Genomic DNA, 20,649 nt, shown 5'->3' on the forward strand with positions numbered 1-20,649 from the left:
AGTTGAGTTGAGTTAATGGCTTTTGTTGACTGGAGTATGTATAAGACGACCCGTCACAAACATTACACTAGCTGATTCAGAGAGTAGCCCCCCCCCCCCCCCCCCCCCTCCACCTTGAAATCGCCCACAACTAATTGCTACGTCAAAATCGGCGAAAAACAGTAATAAAATACGCTCAAAGTGCACCATTTCGGTCTAGAAATGTTGTAAACATTTTTGGGAGGGAGTATCCGAATCCACCACCCCGATGAAATTCTTAATGATGTTTGACTTCTACAAATAATGTGTGACAGTTATGTAAAGCTCGTTCCACTAGCGGATTCAGTATACTTGGAAGATTTCAAAGGTAAAATCGTCCAGATGTACTTCTATTCCCTAATGTTCTTAGGGAAGTAACCCAAAACCCTCGTGCAAACATTGTATGTAATGTATATTTCGGTTTAGAGGGAGCGCGATGACAAAAAGTTGCACCCTTAAGTTACGCCCCCCCCCCCTCTTATGTCAATTCCTGGAGCCGCCCCTGCGTTCATTGCAACAAGTATGCAGCCTTTTAACTATAAATGCTATTGAGTCTGAAACTAAGACTGTTCAAAACTGACTCTATTATCAAACTACTTACCATTGCAACTAATTGCCATGAAATTACTTTGCATTACACTGTAACGTATTCCCAAGAGGAGTTTAAACTTGACAAATACAACCAGCAGGTTATTGGCATTTCCAAGGGGACAGTTTTACAGGGACACTTCCGGGATTTGGCGTTGCGCGGTGGGGGTAGGGGGAGTTCCCAAAACCGACGAACAGGTTTCAATTTTGTTATGGGGGTTGGGGTTTATCTCCTAAGAATAGTTTGGGCTAATTTTAGTCTGAAATAGTGCAATCTGACCCTAATTACTCAAACACGTATAGGTCCCTTTACACAGGGTCACGCTTAGATCACTATTTTTGTTTTGGTATAATTTCTGCAATCTTTTAATTTTAAAGCTGCATTCTCACAGCTGATACCATTTTTACACCTTTTTTGTCATGGAAAGAGCATTTTTTGCGTAAATATCTGCAAACCAAAAACATAAAAGATTGCTGACAAAAATTAGATCGTTGATTTTCATATTTCCGTTCGAAAAATAATGTTTTTATATTGCTAAAACCGTCAATTTTTGAACTTAAATATAAAATTCTGCGATCTTATTATTTTGTCGGAGACAGCAGTCTTATATACTGGTTTCCATGGATTTTCGAAATAGAATGGTTCGTTCAAAGACAAACTGAAAATAAAAAAAGTTGTCAAAATGTTCAATCTGTGGGAGTGCATCTTTAAAGACTTTTAAAACATTTAAAAGAAATCATTATGATGATAATCACGAGTTTTAACTAGTATTAGTTCTGTAAAAAAACTTCTAAAGACAGGCTGAATGGAATTAGAGGCTTTAATAAGCTTGTTATGCTAAGAATTGTTCGACAAATTGGGGGTTGGTGTATCCTATGCATATCTTTATCTCGATACTGACAGAAAAAAAAATCGCTCGGATAATTTTAGGGGGAGATAGAGGCGCCAGGTACCCCCCCCCCCCCCCCCACACACACACACCTAAAGCAAGATGAGAAAGCTTTTATGAAACTGCATGCATGATAATTGCCTGCAAATAGGAAATAGCATTTCGGTAACTAGTTATTCATTACCAATACGTTATACCTCAATCAGATCCAAATGACTCCGATAATCAATACAGAGGTTACAAAAGCTTTTATGCACACAGATTCCGAGCAGGCAATTAATAAGTGGCAGCGAGTATTAGTCTCCCATGAATATTTATCACAGCGCACATCTGGAATAAAGTCATGCAAGAAATATCTGTCAGGAAACCTAATTTTCACATGACAAGCAATGTCATTACTTGACACACTCGAGCTTCAACAGTGTTAAACTATTTGGCACGATTTAACACTGACCTTTTGGGCTGATACCCCCCCCCCCCCCCTCACTCGGTATTCAAGGGATGTTGACGGTGATTTCGGGACTCAAGTCGGTTGTACCAGGCAAGCAGAAACTCAAATTTGGCATTATTGGGTTCGCAGATTCTCGAAGTAGTGAAATGTAACAAATGAAGTCGTATTCAACATTCAAAGGGTAGGGATGGGGTGGGGATAGGGTTACACCCTGATACTGATGTTACTACAGCCTAGAAGTTGCATAACTGAAATAAAATCTATACCGTTCATACAGCATACAGATACTGTGCAGGCCGTAAAATACTGTCTCCGTTAAAGCTTGAAACATAAAAAACTTTTTAAAAGATGTTTGTATTGAAAATTGACACACGTTTAGTAAGAATTCCTTTCTACATAAAAATGCATTTATATGTTGTATGAATTTGTTTTAAAACTCACACTTATAATCATAATTATGCTCCATCTTTTTTAGCGATTTCACATTGCAAATATACCATTATACAAACGAAAACAGGTTAAATCTTGGTACGCAAAGGTAAAATAACGCACAGGAAATGTATCTTAAACATTAAACATATCTCAGAAGATATATACATGCATGCCAATTGATACTATTTAAGCGTGTGTTTTTCTTAGTGTTGCAACATCCAGCTAAGATAAAAGAGGGTGTAATCGCCCCTTCCTCTTGACGGAACTGAATACTTTTTCATTTACTACCAAAATCCGATGTAAAAACCAATATTTATTTTGAGAGTTTGCGTACCGAATAATGCCAAATGCTGAGTTTCTGCGTACCATTTACTGTGTACCACCATCTTGAGTTCACGGTACGCCGTAAATAGCCTATGAATACCGCGTACCAAAAGGGCGGGGGGGGGGGGGGGGTCTCAGCCTCTTGCAGTATATTTGTCAATATGTTTAATGTTACATGGAATTGCTATGAACTAAGTAGCTTTCATGGAAACTGGTCTAGGTGTGATAAACAGTGATGCCACATAACATTTTAAAGCCAGGAAATATGATATGTTCAAGGAAATTTAGTTTTGATGAAAATTGAATGTCTCCGTAATTCACTAGTTCCAATCCAAAGTCGATCAGGAGTAGATATTGAACCTTTCTCTACATAAAACGCGCGCGTGTGGAAAGAAAGATGTGAAACTCCCGATATTGGCTTTCGGTTTAGTTGAATTGTACCACAGTTCGCTACGGAATCCTGTTTTGTGTAATTATTAATGTTATGGGTGGAAATAAAAACGGAGTAGATATTGTTGTCGTGTTTTGACGGATTACACTAACCCAAATGTTTTTAATTGAGAGCATCAATTGAGCGGTAGTGGTTTATTGTTATAATCAGCTACCGCACCGTGTTATCGTCTGCTACAAAACGCTACCCAATCATACAGCAGCTCGCCTTATTTGGATAACAGGTTCTACTACTGAGAAACAGTGTAACAGCGATGGCTGTGCGTTTCGCATAATTTATTCGTTCTGAAGTCTATTTTTCGTACTTCGTTACTGTCAATTTTACTCGGATTATCATCTATGACACAAGGACCCTCGGATGTGCTGACGAAAGGAGACAGGGGCCGACAAAGGGCCAGAGTACTCGTGCATTGAAAGGATTTTACTAACGGTGTTGTGAAGCAAGTTAACCAGCCTTTACTGTTGTATTCTTCCTTGGATATTCATACTAAATTTCGATTCCAAGTGCACTTAGTAAATTAACACCAAATCTTAGTAATTAAATGAGTGAGATTTTCATGGTCGATAATTGAACACCTTCGAAGTTGATTAACAGCGGAAGAAAGCGAAGAAAGTTAATTGAAAGTCAAATGTAAGTAGGCTTAACCTTCAGATCTTGCAATCTACCCCTCTATGAGTACCGGATGTGCAGCTTTGAGCAAGGGCATAGGAAGTTCCGAGTAGGGTGCACCCAGTAGGGGTAAGACGGACGGACAGACGGGCCGATGACATCGGAGAACAAGGGAGGGCGCTTCGATTTTGATGACGGTGGCACTTACTGTGGTGGCTGGGAGGATGGAAAGGCCCACGGGCATGGGGTATGCACGGGGCCCAAGGGAATGGGCGAGTACTCTGGTGCCTGGCAGTATGGCTTCGAGATATCCGGCGTCTACACCTGGCCCAGCGGAAACACCTACAGGGGCCAGTGGTTCCAGGGTAAACGTCATGGATTCGGCGTAGAGACGAAGGGCCGCTGGGTGTACAAAGGTGAATGGACGCAGGGATTCAAGGGCCGCTATGGGGTCCGACAAAGCACGACCTCCGGCGCACGCTACGAGGGCACGTGGACTACAGGACTTCAGGACGGATATGGGTGTGAGACTTACGCCGATGGAGGTGAGAAACAAAGCTTGGTTGTGTGTTGTCCTCTATACAAGTATTTAGCAATCAAAGGTCGTTGTACAGACCATAGTTTTACCCCCTCTTTCAACGAATGCATTTAACAAATCTGACTAACCATACTCGTACTTAAAACGACTTAAAAGACGCAATCGTACTTAGATACATGAACTAAATCAAATCTTCATAATACAATGATAAATTGACTTCTGTTATACAAGGATTTCCCCGCATCTAAGCCATCTGATCTCATCTACACATGGGGGGATCTATATAGATCTGGCAATTATTACTGGCATACCTGTTAATGATTACACATTTGCCCTTGCATAAAGTAGCAGAGCCCAGGTATATCTGGGAAAAAACCTTACAGACAATAAGAAGATGAACACAGAAAAATAACCTTGACCTAGCAGCATGTGGTATACTCGCATTGATGATATAGTAAAACGTTATAAATTATTCATATTTTTCCTTCGTAAGCTTTCGTTGTGAATAACACAGCGTTGTGAATAACACCATAAATTATGGCCTAACATTTTTTGTAAAATATTCTTCGCCATAAAATCTCACAAATCTTCCTATTTATGTCACATTTAATGTAAAACAATTCTTTAGAAAAATATGAAGTCTAGTATTCATGAATGGTCATTAATTTTATGTTTGACGTGTGCTACTCAGAAAAATAAAAGTGTTTTCATAGAGAGCGATTGAGCTCCTGTTACGTAACGTTAAATCTATACTCGTTTAACATCACGTCGCAGTGTTGTTTTAAGATTTCCTGAATATACTCTCAATAATTTCTAGATAATTACAAGAAATGAATGTGGAGAGAAAATATTGATCACGGTGACAGTTTTCTAGGTACTCGATCAATACTGCCGTGAGAGCACGTGACTTAACCAAGCGCCGTAACGACACTGATCAGGCATAAATATGTCGTCTGTGCCATAGCCAGTCGGCTTGGAATTTCTCACAGAAGCACTTTCTGTGGCAATAAAATACTCGACATCCTTGCAGATATTGGTAGACACCGTTGTCAACTAAGTGTCTGATGAAGAATTCTCGACTCAGGCAAAAACTTTCGAAATACAAATGCCGACATTATAGACAAGTGAGTGATATATCGGTTAACGCTGGACAGAATCACAGGTGTCCAGCATATAGCAAGTTGATAATGTCCAGAAATCCCACAAAACAAAGTTACCATATTGTTGTCTATCATAAATGTAATGATATTGTTTTCAAGTTTATTGAAATGTTAAATTATTACTTTTTAAACAATATCAAAGGAATGAAGGGCCACATTTTAGTGTCCAAGCTTTGTGACGGTCACCTGTGGAAAATATCATGCACACCACTACCTTTAATGAAGCACACGAGTTTCCGTTCTGTATACAGTTTCTGATATCTAAAACATACAATGCTGTAAAAATGATTCAGAAATAAGCTTAACAAAAATTCTGGCCACATCAAAACTTATATTATAAAAATATTAATGTAAGTTTACATAATAAAAGTACACGTGCCATTTCTCGGTTCTCTCAATTTCAGATATAATGAACCTTGCTCATCGTTTGTAAGGGTCTTACTTGACGGGGTATACTCGATATATCATTATAGTTGAAGGCTTGAAATAGAATACTTGTGGTATGTTTCGCACTGGGCGAGGTCCAGAAAACAACACTTTATTTCACGTACACACAGAAAAAAAGTCAGATTTTGAAATGTAAAAAGATACATTATTTATCATGGGAATTAGCAAACGCCAGTATCAAGGGAACAATTTCTGATGTATATTGGACACATAAAGAGGTTAGATCATCTCATTTGTCCATCTAACACAATCGATAGCTAGACAAATGAAGACAAATTTGTGTCTGACTTACTCCACCGATTACAATGGTTAGGCTTCAGGCTCTGGCGACTGATTTCTTTTATATTCGTACCCAGGGAAACAAGTTTGTTGCTATCATATTGAAATCAAACGACCTACATCTTAGGGTCTATGGAGTTTTTTTGAGTAAAGATAGCATCAGAATACAATTTTAGAGAAGTTAAGAAACTTCAATGTTGTTTTAATAATGATTTTTGAAACTAACATTTTTATAAAAAAACAAATTAAGAAAAACAGCGTATGGCGTTGACGTCACTTCATTTTAGGCGTTACGCCTAAAAGTTCATGTATAAAGGTTTAGAATTAAAATTAGAGTAACTTCTCGTGTGATTTATATATTATTTGTTAAATTCGTGAATACATTATAAACAAAAAAACAACAAGATCACGTTAAAGAGCAATGTTTACGTAACGCTGTTAATGGAAATGCGTATGGATTTAAATTGTCCGTCACCCAACTAAGGCACTCGGATGTTAACTATGTCATGTCTTAATTCATAAATATGGAATACGAACTTTCACAGTCATACGCTCTATTTACATGTGTTAAATATACTTCCTACAGCTGATTCAAAACTTCAAACTCTATAACACCTTTATACTCGAAAAAAAAATTGCTTTTGTAATATATGTTTCACTGTATATTATATAGGAATTCAAATTTAATTAAATTTATAATCGTCCAAATGACGCTAAGGACTGCTACAACAGTCAATTGTATAAAACTGTTGTGTGTTTGGGTTTTGGTTTTTGTCAAAGTTAGCCAAAATATTTATTGATTGGCCAATTATCCAGTTGTATACAATTGGTTACAGCACACAGGCCAATTTTTTTCGGCCACTTTTGGTGCCGAAATTCGGCCCTATTCCCCTCCTGAAACGGTATATATTTTCCCCTACTTTATAGGATCATTAACCTCTAAACATTTAGCAAATACAGAAATATAGAGCCGTTGTTGAATATGTATATAGGTTTGTTGAATAAAAGGTTTTAAAACAAGTTGAACAATATATGAATCATATTATATATCATTTTTCCCTTTTTCCCAAAACAAAATTCATTTCCCCTATCAAAGTCACCATGCCCTTAAAAGTGAAAAAAATCAACTGTGTCTCAAAGTTCGTGTACCGTAATTGAAGTTGAATAACTGCATCATACGCCATTTTAAAGACTGTCTACAGGGATCTACACGTTAAAACGGTCACGATGAATCGTTTATAAATGAAATTGATCTCATTGGAAGATGATCGCATAACATTAGACGGGAACATTCCACGTACATATTGATTCAATAATTCGCATAATAACATGCTGAACCGCATGTAGCAATATCATTGATGTTCTGATTTACTATTAACATTTCTTCCTGCTCTTGGTCGTGATCTTCTTGATAGTCTTCTTGATAGTCTTGTTCTTTTTCTTCTTCTTCGTCTTCGTCTTCTTCTTCGTCTTCGTCTTCTTCTTTTTCTTTGATCATTTCAGGAGTTAAGCCCACGAATGATCAGGTAAAGGCAATATCATTTTCTACTTCTTCATCTTTTCTCTTCTATAGCGGAAACATCCACAAGATAAGCTTATAAATTAGAAATCTTAACTTTCATAAAAAAATGTATAGCTATAACAACTTAAATATATTAACCCATCCAACCTTCTTTGCATAATCGTCATTTTTGATAACTTCATGGCCACCTGTCATGTTAATGAATGTCTGATACATTGTAGTCTTTCTTAATGTTTCGTTTAATTATTCATTATACGTGTTATCAAATCTTACAACGTACAGGAGTGGAACGAGATATAAGCGCTAGATATATTCTTCGACATGAGAAATTGAGAATATAAATGTTTTTGAAAGAAAAACAAACTAATGCAATAGAAATGATAGGTGTTTTGCATCGGTGTTATCTACAATACGTTTTTTTTTGTTTTAAATGAGTTAAATTATGGTTTTATTCTTATGATTAAAGTATGCTATCACTTCGAGACAAAGGCATAAGGCACATATTTATCAGATGCTCAAGGAAGATTCTTCGTTTTTTTTTTGAGGTTCCAATGGTCTGCATCCACCAAGTGCATCTGTCCTCTAAAGACAAAGGCTTGCGTACAGAATACCAACATCGATAGTCTAGAACTGTTACAACAATGTAACAACCTTATTAACAATCGATATGTACACAATGCATAGCAGAAATCTAACATATTAACAAGATAACATATGAAAATATGTCAACAAATTATTTCTTGTTTGTTTACATCGGTTGTGACCCGTGGACCCATGTGAGAACCCCTTTAAGTCACGTGATTCCTGTGGCGGGACATGGATGCAGTGGGATCGTGGTTGAATGTTCAAATCCGACCACTAGTTTTGTTTCATTTATATTTATTTTGAGTTAGTATATATGTTCATCTTATAATCAAAGATATCGCGACGGAAGGAGTGATATGTTTCATAATTTTAAATTTTGCAATTTATTTAGATATTCTGGTGCTTGCATAAAACTATCAAAGCAAAACAAGTTCGAACAAACATTATTTGGTTGAAAACATTTCTATTAGCTTTAATAGAACAACGCTAACACTTCCCAAATGCTTTAAGCATCTAAAAGGGTCGGTCTGTACAGAGTGTATCACAAAATGACATGGTTAGTTTATACTAATTTTCTTTAATTCGCTTGTGGTGAAAGCTCATAGCTTATATAATCACTTTCGAGTCTGTTTCCTTGGTAGAAACCAGTAGAAGTGTCCATTTTGAGAGGCATTGAGAAGGTGCCCCTCGTGGGAATGAAACACACAACCTCTGTGGCGAAAGACGGACACCTTTACCACTAGACCACTTTAACACTCAGCTTATACATTGACAATAACATTGAGATTAATTCTTATCTTGAGGTGCATTGTCTGATAGTGAAAGAACTACATTGGATGAAACTGTTAGCGATTCCCCAACACAACACTTCATACATACTAAGGCAAGGCCCACATTTCTCGAAAAATATGAAGCTTTACACGCTTTAGTATCATATTTCCTTAAATCACATTAATTACATGGGCTTGATATTATAAAATGTAAAAAGTTAACTCTGGTTATCATACATACAAGTGCCATTCAATTTGTCAGAACTCTTCATAATGAGAATATTATACCAAAGAAGATAGTAAGCATAGCTTTATCATGTTGTAAGGGACACGTATTGAAATTGAGGCATGTTACGATGTAACTGAAACCATACACAACGCGTGATTCTACTGCTCTTACATGTGTTTCTGGTAGTACCTTGTACTGATTATAACACATGATAACAATCACCATTATTAGGAGAACAAAGAACAGCATTTATTGATAATCTGCCGTTCCCCTGGCCTAGACTTTGAACAGGTACAATGGTAAGAGGGACATATTATACAATTCAAAGACATCACCTCTTTGCACATCTGCTCGTTGTTGTCTTTCGTAGATTGTAAGAAGTTTGCATCGCCAGGTATAGGGGTAACCTTCGTTGAACTAATGCTTTATATAATGGCAGCGCCAATGGAAAACATATAGATCCAACTTTCAAGTGGAAGGTCAATGTGTCTTGATTCTAGAACAGTTCTGAGAGGTGAACTTAGCATTACCGTATACGTACACATGAACTTGAGTCGGTATTCAATATCGACCTTAATTGGATCTAAGAACGATGTAGCTAATCGGATTGCATGTAATTGATAACGGACCTATACAGTAAACGAAGTCTATGGCGGATGTATGACCATAAGAAAAACTTAATAATGAATACCACCTCTGGGTCCGTTCCAATAACATATCTTAGTCGTAAACCTTGCGCTGCTTAGAGCGCTTTGGTGAACCCGTAAACATAGACGAGCAGAATCTATGCGATAGATGTCCTTTGATATTTTACATTGAAACGCAGTTAACGCCCAAAATGTGGTTACGGATGGGAATTTACGATCTTAAGCCTGAAACGGGGCCCAGATGTATATACAAGTCGCAATACGTTTTTTTGTATCGCATGATAAAACAGCAGGTGATTTTTTTTCAAATACTTTAAAATCAACAATCGCAGCAAACTTAAGTCTTTTATGGAACCAACAGTGAAATTTCAAAAGAGAATAAATTCATCAACAGAATTCGTTGGTTTTGTTGTTGATCTGTTTTGACAAAACATTAGATATCATCAAAAACCAAAAGTAAACAATGTTTCTTTACTCACATGATTACTGCTAAATCATCGTTGATTAAGTTCTCAGTATGTGAGTATTGTGTGGTAATCAGATATGGGAACAAGCCGAGAGAAGATAGCATCGCCTGAATGTTTGTAAGATGAGGTCCGAGCTATAAAATATTCATAGAGCCCGCTTGTAAACTACTGTAGAAAAATGTGATGCCATCGAGGGCATCTGACTATACGCTGGTATTCACTTTGCATTAGATATTGTTCATTTTCTATGTTCAGGAAAACGACTGCGTTTTAAGCTCCGTTATGTATTTGTTTTTTATAATTAATTGTATTGATGAGACACGCGATGTTTTACTCCAATTAAATCATCTTTCTGCACTGTTCCGTTCTAAATAGAACTAATGTTTGTTAACAACATTCCTCTTAAAAACATTCTGAATATAATTTGCCATATGAAACCAGGTTAGGTTCAACCCGTATACCACCAACTTTGAAAACCTTTTTGAAAATTGATGAAAAATGCCAGTAAAAAAGACACTTTTTTCTCAAGCAAATCTGTAAGAAAAAACATTCTATGCTGTATGGAATGTGTAAGAGTGTATCCAAAAAATAGAGCTTTATTTTATATAAATTCAAAGGGACTTGTACATATAATATGAGAGCAACGATATTGTTGCGTTTTTTTTTTTTAAATTATTGAATTTGAATCCTTTATCTCACTTTTATGATAACCCATCAAACATCAACTGGAATATATATATATATACTCAATAGAACGGAATGCTGTAAGCATACAAGGCTTAAATCATTCAAATTTCAACTTAATTTCGACTTCTGTTTTCGAACTTGTAAATTCCTCCGAAGTCTCTTCTAGGTTATAATTTCCTCAACGATTACTGCGCTAACTGTAATCAATAAAACAATTATCTCCATTACATTAAAACTACTCGGTTTTTACATCGAACAAAAGTCGAGAAAGGTGAACTGGAAAAAATCAGTACAAAGTACATCAGCAGTGAATTAGGTATTTGACCAATGTCGGTATCTTTTTTAAAGAACTCAATGCTACAGCTCAGGCCTTCCTGGATGTAACTGGAATCTCTGATTAGAGATATTTGACTGATTTGCTTGGCTCAGTCTTAAAAAATATTTGTACATTTGGCAAACAAATACCTCGAACCCCACAAAATTCATGAGAACAAAAATAAGACCTGCGTCTAGTGCGAACATTGACTTCACAAGTGGTAGTGTAATATGTGTATGAAGAAGAAGTGTAATTCAGTATTAATATATACAGCAAACACGTTTGAACAAGGTCAATATGTCCCACGATTGTGTATGTAATATGGACTGACCCTAAATTAAGTTTGAATACCGTCAATTAGAGCTTCTGTTTTATTGCAAGACCTCACTCTTATGCAGCTACAGTCGAACCCCGTTGGGTCGAACTCGCTTGGCTCGATATCCTCGTTTGCTCGCTCTCGCTTATCTCGAGTTCCTCGTTGGCTCGAACTCATTTAGCTTGAATATCTCGTTGGCTCGAAAAGATGTAAATAACCGATTTCTTTGAACTGAAGGTAAACATTCCTGTTTGGCTCGCATTGTCCGGTGATCTCGTCGGTCCATTGGAGTTCGAGCCAACGGGGTTCGACTGCATAACCCTTTTACAATAGGTCAACAAAAGACCTTATCTTTTCCTCGTTATTGTTCCCAGATAAATCAAACCATTTTGCCCCTACTGTTTGACTATCATTCAACATGATCAGATATTTTTCATTGTAATTTCTTTAATCATCATACCACCCGGGTGGAGAATCATGCCTCGTGATATCATCTTCAAGAAAAGGCTGATGCCGCCGATGTACATATAGATAAGATGGGAGAGATAGCCCCCGCATGACTGCTACCAATAACAACAAACATCAATGTGGATAGTCGTTGTTTTACCTGGACGTTTATGTGGCATATGTACACAAAGTCATTTACACATGTTGTATACATTACACCATGGTTTAGATCACCGTATAATACATGTGCGGAAATGATGATTTTCCAACAACTAATATACAGTACCTCGTTCAGTGCTTACCGGTTTTTGATATGCTTTTTATAAAATAATAAAATAGAACAAACACCAAACAGCAATTGGTAGATACTAATTTGAACAGTATAATTATGTTAAAGTCATTTAATTTTCAATAGTGTTAGGGGTAAAAAAATGTTTCAACTGACCTGACCGGTCATATTGACCTGACCGGTCATATTTTTCCATCCGACTCTACCTTTTTTTGGCCGTTGTGTGTATTTTTTACGTAATTTCCTAAAACAATGTGCATTTGTTTGATTAAACATTTTAAAATTTGACAATTATATACCAAGAACTTTCTACTATAGTGATATAAGTCGGTTTGGTACAGAATCCTAGTTATCAAAAAAAAATGGAGAATTTTCTTATGCCTACCTACCATATTTTCTGCAGATGTTAGTGGAAAAAACAACAGATTTGGCCTTACTAACGCTTTCGGCATAATAAAGCATTTGCTTTGTGTTAACAAAACTCTAAAACATCATTGCTAAAAGCATTTTTTTCGATGTCCGAAACTATAAAACATGAAAGAGTTCATCTAATACTTCTAAGAAAACAGGTCAACTTGTTAGCGGCTGATAATGATTTACGGTGCAGCAATATAAAAGTTGTCTTCGGATACGAATAAAAACTGTATTACCTTCTTGTGTTTATTATTTTATTATCGCTAGGCACTTGACTTGAATATGGCTTTGTGATTTTTAACCCCGAATCTCGCTGTTCTTTGGTATGAAATGGTCAAGACGTTCCTAGAAGGAGGATGTCAGTAAAAATGGAGGCATTTTTGTTTGAGAAAAACTTGTATTGTACAAACAAATAAAAACTTTACAAGACACGCCTAGAGTTGAAACGGCTTCATCAAACATTTCAGCAAACCGTTAGCTAGAACAATATCGTGGAATTGATAGGATAGGATAAGGCCTTAGAAATAAAACACTTTTACTGAAGGTATTGTGGCTTTTGGTCCTTTGATGACGATGACAACAAACGTTTGCTTATAAAACTACATACAGGTCGCATATGTTAGCCTTCATAAAAGACGAGTATCTCTCTTTTACCGGTAACATTAACTGGAAAAGATCAATCGTTTATAATTACAAAATAAACATTGACGCCCGTCCCTCCACCAGCGAAGTTATTGGCCACGACTTTTAGATTATCAGCGAGTTAAGAGTTTCTGCTGTTCAGCTAGGCCGGGTTCGGTATCGATCCCCTGAGCGGAGTTACAACCGTCTGTCTTTCTGTCATGACGGTCCTAGAGACTCTTATATTGGCAATTACAGATACTTACTGAACCTGGTAGTGTTGTAACACAACTAGATGGTGTGGCCCTTATTGAGTTTAAAGTATTTTAAGAGAAGGTCAAAGTCCTCCGGTATATTGTTGGTTGTTTTCCAGACTTATACCATCTTCTTGGGAAAGTATTTATCGGACATGTTTGCAAATCCGATGTCAACATAGTCTATGACAAATTCATTTACTAATTCAGTGGTAAATGGAGAATAACTATATGCAATTTGAGCAACGTTTGTGCGTATGTTCCATATCAATTTGTTTATACTAATTACTGCAAACATTTTTTAAGTCAATGAAATCCATAATTACTGTTGTCTGCTAGCTAAATCATTATTCATATCTTCTCATTTCATACTTTGTTACTTTTTTCACGTTTTTGTAATTAAAATCTCCAGCTTTGACATGTTTTATGGACAGTTTAAGCAATGTGACAAACGTTCGTCTGGCTGTCATCCCGGCACTAGATGTTCTTTTATTGGCAATTACCGACACTTTGAAAGTCTATCTAATAGTGATGTAACCCAACAAGAAGGTGTGATCCTAATTTAGTTTGAATTATCTCAAGAAGGTAAAAGTTTAATACCATCGATTGGCATATTTCTTTTGATTTCTAGACGTTAATACCATCGATTGGCATATTTCTTTTGATTTCTAGACTTTAATACCATCGATTGGCATATTTCTTTTGATTTCTAGACTTTAATACCATCGATTGGCATATTTCTTTTGATTTCTAGACTTTAATACCATCGATTGGCATATTTCTTTTGATTTCTAGACCCAAGTCATACTTTGAATACGTAAACAGAACATGTATGTAAACCAAAACTGACATCAATGACAATCTATGAAAACATTTAGTGTATTATTTATTTATTTTTTTTCCTTTATTTTTGTTACAACTATTGTTAAGAGAGATATAATCATTATCTTATACTAAGTCACTCTCGTTGGCACGATGTTGTGCGAGAGTGTGGTCTTGTGTTGTGGGGGAAACCGGAGAACCTGGAGAAAAACCACTTGTCCGGCTTGACGACTACAAACCAAACTCACATGCGCCCAGGCCGGGAATCGAACCCTTGTCGCCTTGGTGAGAAGCGAGTGCGCTAACCACTGACTAACCGGACAAACATTTCATATCCCTTTTCGATGATAAATGTGGCAACAAAATTCAAGTTTGTTCTGTTTTGTTCTGTTTTATTTGTTCATTTCTCATTTTATACAAACCCCTTTACGTCATATACAGGACATGTATGCCAAATCTGAAATCAATGACAATCTCTGAAAACAATTCATGTCCCGAATCGACGTCAAATGTGGCAACACATGTCAAGGGGACTTCAGCACGAGTTTATTTGAACGTATATCATTTTATTCAAATCTCTTTAAGAATATTCTAATCAATAAATTCCAACATCAGTGGAGTCTGCTAGCTGTTTTCCAGAACTGAATCTCCCTATTGCCGAGTTCTTTTCTTTTCACGTGTTCAAATGATATCCCGGAATATATCATTATAGACAATATATGCAATGTAATTTTACATAATCCACCTCGTATCTCAATGTTCAAACCCTCAACAATGTCATACGTTTTATATAAACACGTTAATATTGTGAATTATGAGACGTGTTTATTGTTTAATTTCACAAAAGGAAGAACTATTTACAAAGATATTATTTATTGTCGCCGCCGTGCGCCATGTACTTTAACAATGCAATCTCGGCAACAGCTGAGGTGTTTGTGAAATCTGATTGACTTTTTCTAGTTTTACCATACTGATTTGTATCTCCACACATGTTATTAAAAAGGCTGTTAAAAGTACATTTGTAAATCCAAAATCATAGATGTATTAATCTGCTTGGCAATCCGTGTGTCTACGTTATAGCTAGATGAGATTAATTAAAATCGTGATGATTAAGAATGGGCGTAGCGAAGGAGCCTTTCTTAATCACTACGATTTTGATTTAAGACACTTAACTGACTTAGAATACAACCTCATTAGTTGACACATTTTCAACGCAAAATCTGACGCAGGGAGTGTGTATCGGATAAGTGGCAGTAGGCGGACCTTTAATCCCCCCCCCCCAAAGTTGAAATTCTTAATGATTGCCTATCCTGCATTCCATTGGCTGTAAATGTAGGTTGTATTCTAAGTTAAAGATACAACCACATATTAAAATAAAGTCTCTACTGTGTTCGCTATACACTAGTATAAGATATATAAATATAAATCGATATCATCAAATCACTTTGAGATTTTATTTTAATTCTGTTGTGAACTCTAATTTAAAAATGATATACAGGGATACTTTCTCATGGTCTCGCAGAATGGACACCAGGGGTGGTATTCAATATGTAACTTAAGTTAAGTCTTATGGTCATGCACCAATGACTTCATTAACTCTATTGGTTATTTTTAAACAACAAGTAATCCGATTTGCTACACCGTTCTTAGATCCAATTAAGACCAATATTGAATACCACCTCTGTACTGGTTTCTGCCCAGGAAACGGACTCGAGGTTGGTTCAATCAGCTTTCGCATTAGCGGGGCAAAAGAAATAAGTTTAAATGTATTCTCATAGAAATAAGTGAGACTGAAAAAAGAGTATTGCATCGCAAACTACAGGTGAAAGCCTCGAAGCTGCTTTAGGCTTATTGTGAGCTTGTTTAATGTAAGAATGATCAGAACCACTGCGTCAATGAGGATATGTCGTGCAAACCCCACATATATCAGTCACTCAATATCCTCTGTAGACTGTATTTGCAAAGTAAACGTCCTTTTATTTATCATAACTTTTCCCCTGGGAACTGCCCAAAGGCGTGCAAAAACAACTTATTAAAGATTCATTGCCCCCAGACAATAACACCATGTCTGAAGCCGTTCTGGGCGAGGGCATCTATGGATGGTTATCGCCGTGTTACGGTAGATAACTACATAATAAAAATATGCACATATTAAACCATATAATTATCTCACATACTTAAACATTACTCACTCAGCCCGTTTTTCTTAAAGAACATGTGTTGTGATTTTTACTTAAATTATGACATACATTCACGAGTTTCATTGACAGAAATTATAAGCTTGATGTGAGAGAGAAGAAAGCAGCAACAGATTGACAGACTATGGAATATCGACGTTCAAGAATGTCACCCTCACACTGATTGTGGTCGAGATAACGGATGGGAGATATTTGTTTAAATACTGGCGTGATATCAAAACCGGTTATGATTTAAACGACAACTATTTGAATAATGAGGTCGAATCAATGGGCGATATGAAAACGTGAATGAAAATATACATAAAAGTGACTGTGAATTACCATTTGATGCTGAAAGTATCATGTGTAAAAGCAAATTTAACTTGGTATTTATGGAAACTGTTACAGTACTTTCCGGCACAGTATTTTGATTTGAATGAACTCCTGCTTTGGAGTCATATGACATGTAAAAAAATAGTGACATTTAACCTAAACAAATATTTTCTTTTTCAGATTAAATGAAAAACAAAAACTTAGTGTTTTAAGATTTATCAAAGGGATCAATCCTACCAACGATCTAGCATAAAATAACTACGACAAAGTAAAAACTCTCAACATGCCTTAATATATCTGATATTAGGTATTCCGAGATTTTTTAACTTTGTTAAACTACAGTCATGAATTCATAGTTTTTTTGCAAGATCGTTAGGAGAAGTGACCCCTTTGATAGATATGAAAAAGAAAATATTTTTTTAGGTTAAATGCCACTAATTTTATGAAGTAAACATAAAGAAAACATCAACCATCCTTAAAATATCATATTTGAATAAATTTATCTATTTGGGGAACACATCCTCTCCTTTATTTCTAAAATATGCTTGGTGAAAATGGCCTAAAATTCAACGAATATAAATCTTTTAATCTATAAAGATTTTTTTAAATATTTTAGGTTATATGTCACTAAATGTTTACTGGTCATATGACACAAAAGCAGGAGTTCATTCCAATCAAACAATTGTACTTTCCGGTGGTCATAAGACAGCAGTACAGTCGGCCTTCCCTTGACCTCAGTGTTTGCTATAGCGCATGATGGATGATTCTGCTGAATGTTCTGCTATTTTCTTAACACATTCCTTGTTTTCGTCGGCAAACCTTTTGTTTATATGTCAACGATATTTGTAAGAAACATTAAACATCACGCTTTCTACCAGTAAAATAAAGCAGTTAAGGGAATTGTGAATTTAAGGATAAGATACAAATTTGACTTAAAGCTGCACTCTCACAGATTGCAAGTTTTGACACTTTATAAAGAATCGACTGGTTTTGACATCAATGTCTTCAATTAAGTATTATAAGATAATTCACAATGGCACAAATCTCAAATGTTTTGTAAAATTGCTGAAAAGTTCCTTTTTCTTAATGCTTCAGTAACGTTTTTATCCATAAAACATTAATTTTCGAATTTAAATGGGATTTAAATAGCGATCGGATTTTTTTTCTGCAGTCTTATATTACTGGTTTCCAGACATTTTCGCAAAAATTGCCTGATTCAAAAATAAAAAAAAGTTGTCGAAACGATCAATCTGTGAGAGCGCAGCTTTAAGATACTCTGTAACACGGCAGCTGGGGTATTCTCCAAAGACTTATGTTCTTGAATGTCTTGAACTGTTTTATTTCCTGGACTATTGCATCGAGATGATATTATGTAAAACACTTAGTTTCTGTATTTCATTTACATGAAGAAAGCATTATGAAAAACATCGACCATCCTTAAAATATCATATTTGAAGAATTTAGTTATTTGGGGAACACACCCTCATCTTTATTCCTAAACTATGCTTGATGAAAATGGCTCAAAATTCATTGAATATAAGAAACTGATAGAAGCGAAATGTTTCCAATTTTCTTACATCAAAACCGATGTGTTTCGCCATTCTTTTCAAGCTAAATATCTAATGGTGAAATCGGACGGAATTTTCATTCATTTAAGTATCATTTTGCCGTCTCAGTGGCGGGGGACTCGTGTGGTGGCGTGTCCATTTTCTCGAGGCTGTTTCTACGAACTCTTCTTTTAATGGGGCATATTTACCCGTATACTGTGTCTACTGTATGCGGCAAAAAATGCCAACACTATATATTTTGTATGGATTTAGCTTTAAAGCAACTTGTGTTTAGGAAATATTGAGTTCAATTATATTTTGATCAGTGAAATTGATCAAACATTAAGTAAATTGATGTCAGAAGTAATGAAAGAAATTGTTTTGTCCATTGATAAAATCATATTATATCTTATAATAGATGTACATACACAGTCTTGATTCGTACCTCAAATATGCTCCATCTGCAAAACAAAGATATAAAGTTTTCAAGGTAATTTAACCCCAAGGGAGATATAAGCTTATATAATTTGATCATTTTTAGTTGATATTAAGGCAAAGTGCAATGCCGTTTCAAGAAATAAGGACACTAATGGAATAGCTGTATTTCGTAAATTACTGGTTCAAATATTTGAAACCGTCATATAGCTACTTTCACCAAGCAATGGTCACAGCTTACTTTAAATGACTTCCAAATTTACAAACAAATTTTATCAGGCTCCCACGAACAGCGCTCAGTTGTTGAGAATTATTATGTAAATTAAAGGTCATAAGTAAACTAGAGATGTTCTGTGTCAAAACTACATTTAAATATACGATTATATTATTATAGGCTTGGGGCAGTATTCATAAAACTTCATTACCTTACTTAAGTTACTATTTGCTACGTTTACACTATGTTCCCGTTCCCAAGGCAGCCCCGTTTGCCCGAAACGTATTGCGCCGTGGGATTTTGGCCATTTTTTGTCTCCATAAACAACTTTTGTTAGGTTGTGCTAAATTTCCTCACGTTTTATCAAGGTAACCGTGACAAGCCGTAGTGGCGAAAAAGTGGTTCGTCCAAGGCGCACTAAGGTCCGGGAACATAGTGTAAACGTAGCATAGTAAAATGTCCATACATATAGTAGTATCCATAAGCCATGTTCAACTGTTCAAAATCAATACATACACATGTATACCAAGCATACTGTTTGAGTGATAAACCTTTAACTGCTGACTAAATAATGCATGGAAAATATTAATTACTGATATCAAGATTGTAACCTTGTTTTTAAATGCTGAAAACGCAAAAAATATTAAATGATTGGTGAATGCTAAAAGATTTAATGCGATCTGTTACAGTCTCATGATGCAGAAATACTGTGTTTTCTGCAAAAAAAAAATCAAATTAAACTCAGTATCCTTCATAAGAACCATTGTTTTCGACATTTATTTATCCTTTTTGGAATATTAAAACAAAAGCGTTACTTGTGGTAAGAGTGCATCATTAAATTTATTTGTTTATGTTCAAAAAGGGTGATTTCTTTTCTAAATCAGTTAATCCGTGTCATGTATTCTATTAAAGAACCAGAGGCTTTATAGTACAACTTTATTTTCTTCAAGTGGTTTTAATCAGAAAACAAAAAAGGACAATTATTCAAATTCTTCCAGCAATAAGGAAAACGTTCATAAATCTAGTTATTTCGCTGAGTCTGGAGAGAGATGCTATCGATTTCTGCAAGGGAATTACAGGACACCGGTTTCCTCACCCACCGCTGTTACTGTTGAGTAAGGACAACCAGTAAATCATGGGAATACAAGCTTCATGTGCAGAAATGAGTTGGTTGGAGAATTATACACCCATTACATGAACAAATACGAAGGTCAATACCTTGCAATTGAATTTACTAAATCAGCAGACGCAAAGACGTCAAATACAAACCATGTTCGGTGTTTGAATGTTTATGTTGGCCAATGACAATCGAGGATTTTTTTTCTGTTTATTAATCTTACGTAGATCGAATCTGACGAATGCACCAAGGC

General features: G+C 35.9%; 1 protein-coding gene across 2 annotated transcripts in view; it reads left to right on the forward strand.

The window, feature by feature from the left end:
* Nucleotides 1-3,354: 3,354 nt before the first annotated feature.
* The window catches only part of LOC128243027 (junctophilin-1-like), a 67,960-nt gene continuing 50,665 nt past the window's right edge, over nucleotides 3,355-20,649 (forward strand). For both annotated transcript variants that reach the window (XM_052960494.1, XM_052960495.1), the window contains exon 1: nucleotides 3,355-4,308. In XM_052960494.1, coding sequence (XP_052816454.1) covers nucleotides 3,918-4,308 — 391 coding nt within the window. In that variant the 5' untranslated portion in view covers nucleotides 3,355-3,917. The remainder of the gene's footprint in view (nucleotides 4,309-20,649) is intronic.

Source organism: Mya arenaria, chromosome 8 (genome assembly GCF_026914265.1).
Source record: "Mya arenaria isolate MELC-2E11 chromosome 8, ASM2691426v1".
In the NCBI taxonomy this organism is placed as follows: domain Eukaryota; kingdom Metazoa; phylum Mollusca; class Bivalvia; order Myida; family Myidae; genus Mya; species Mya arenaria.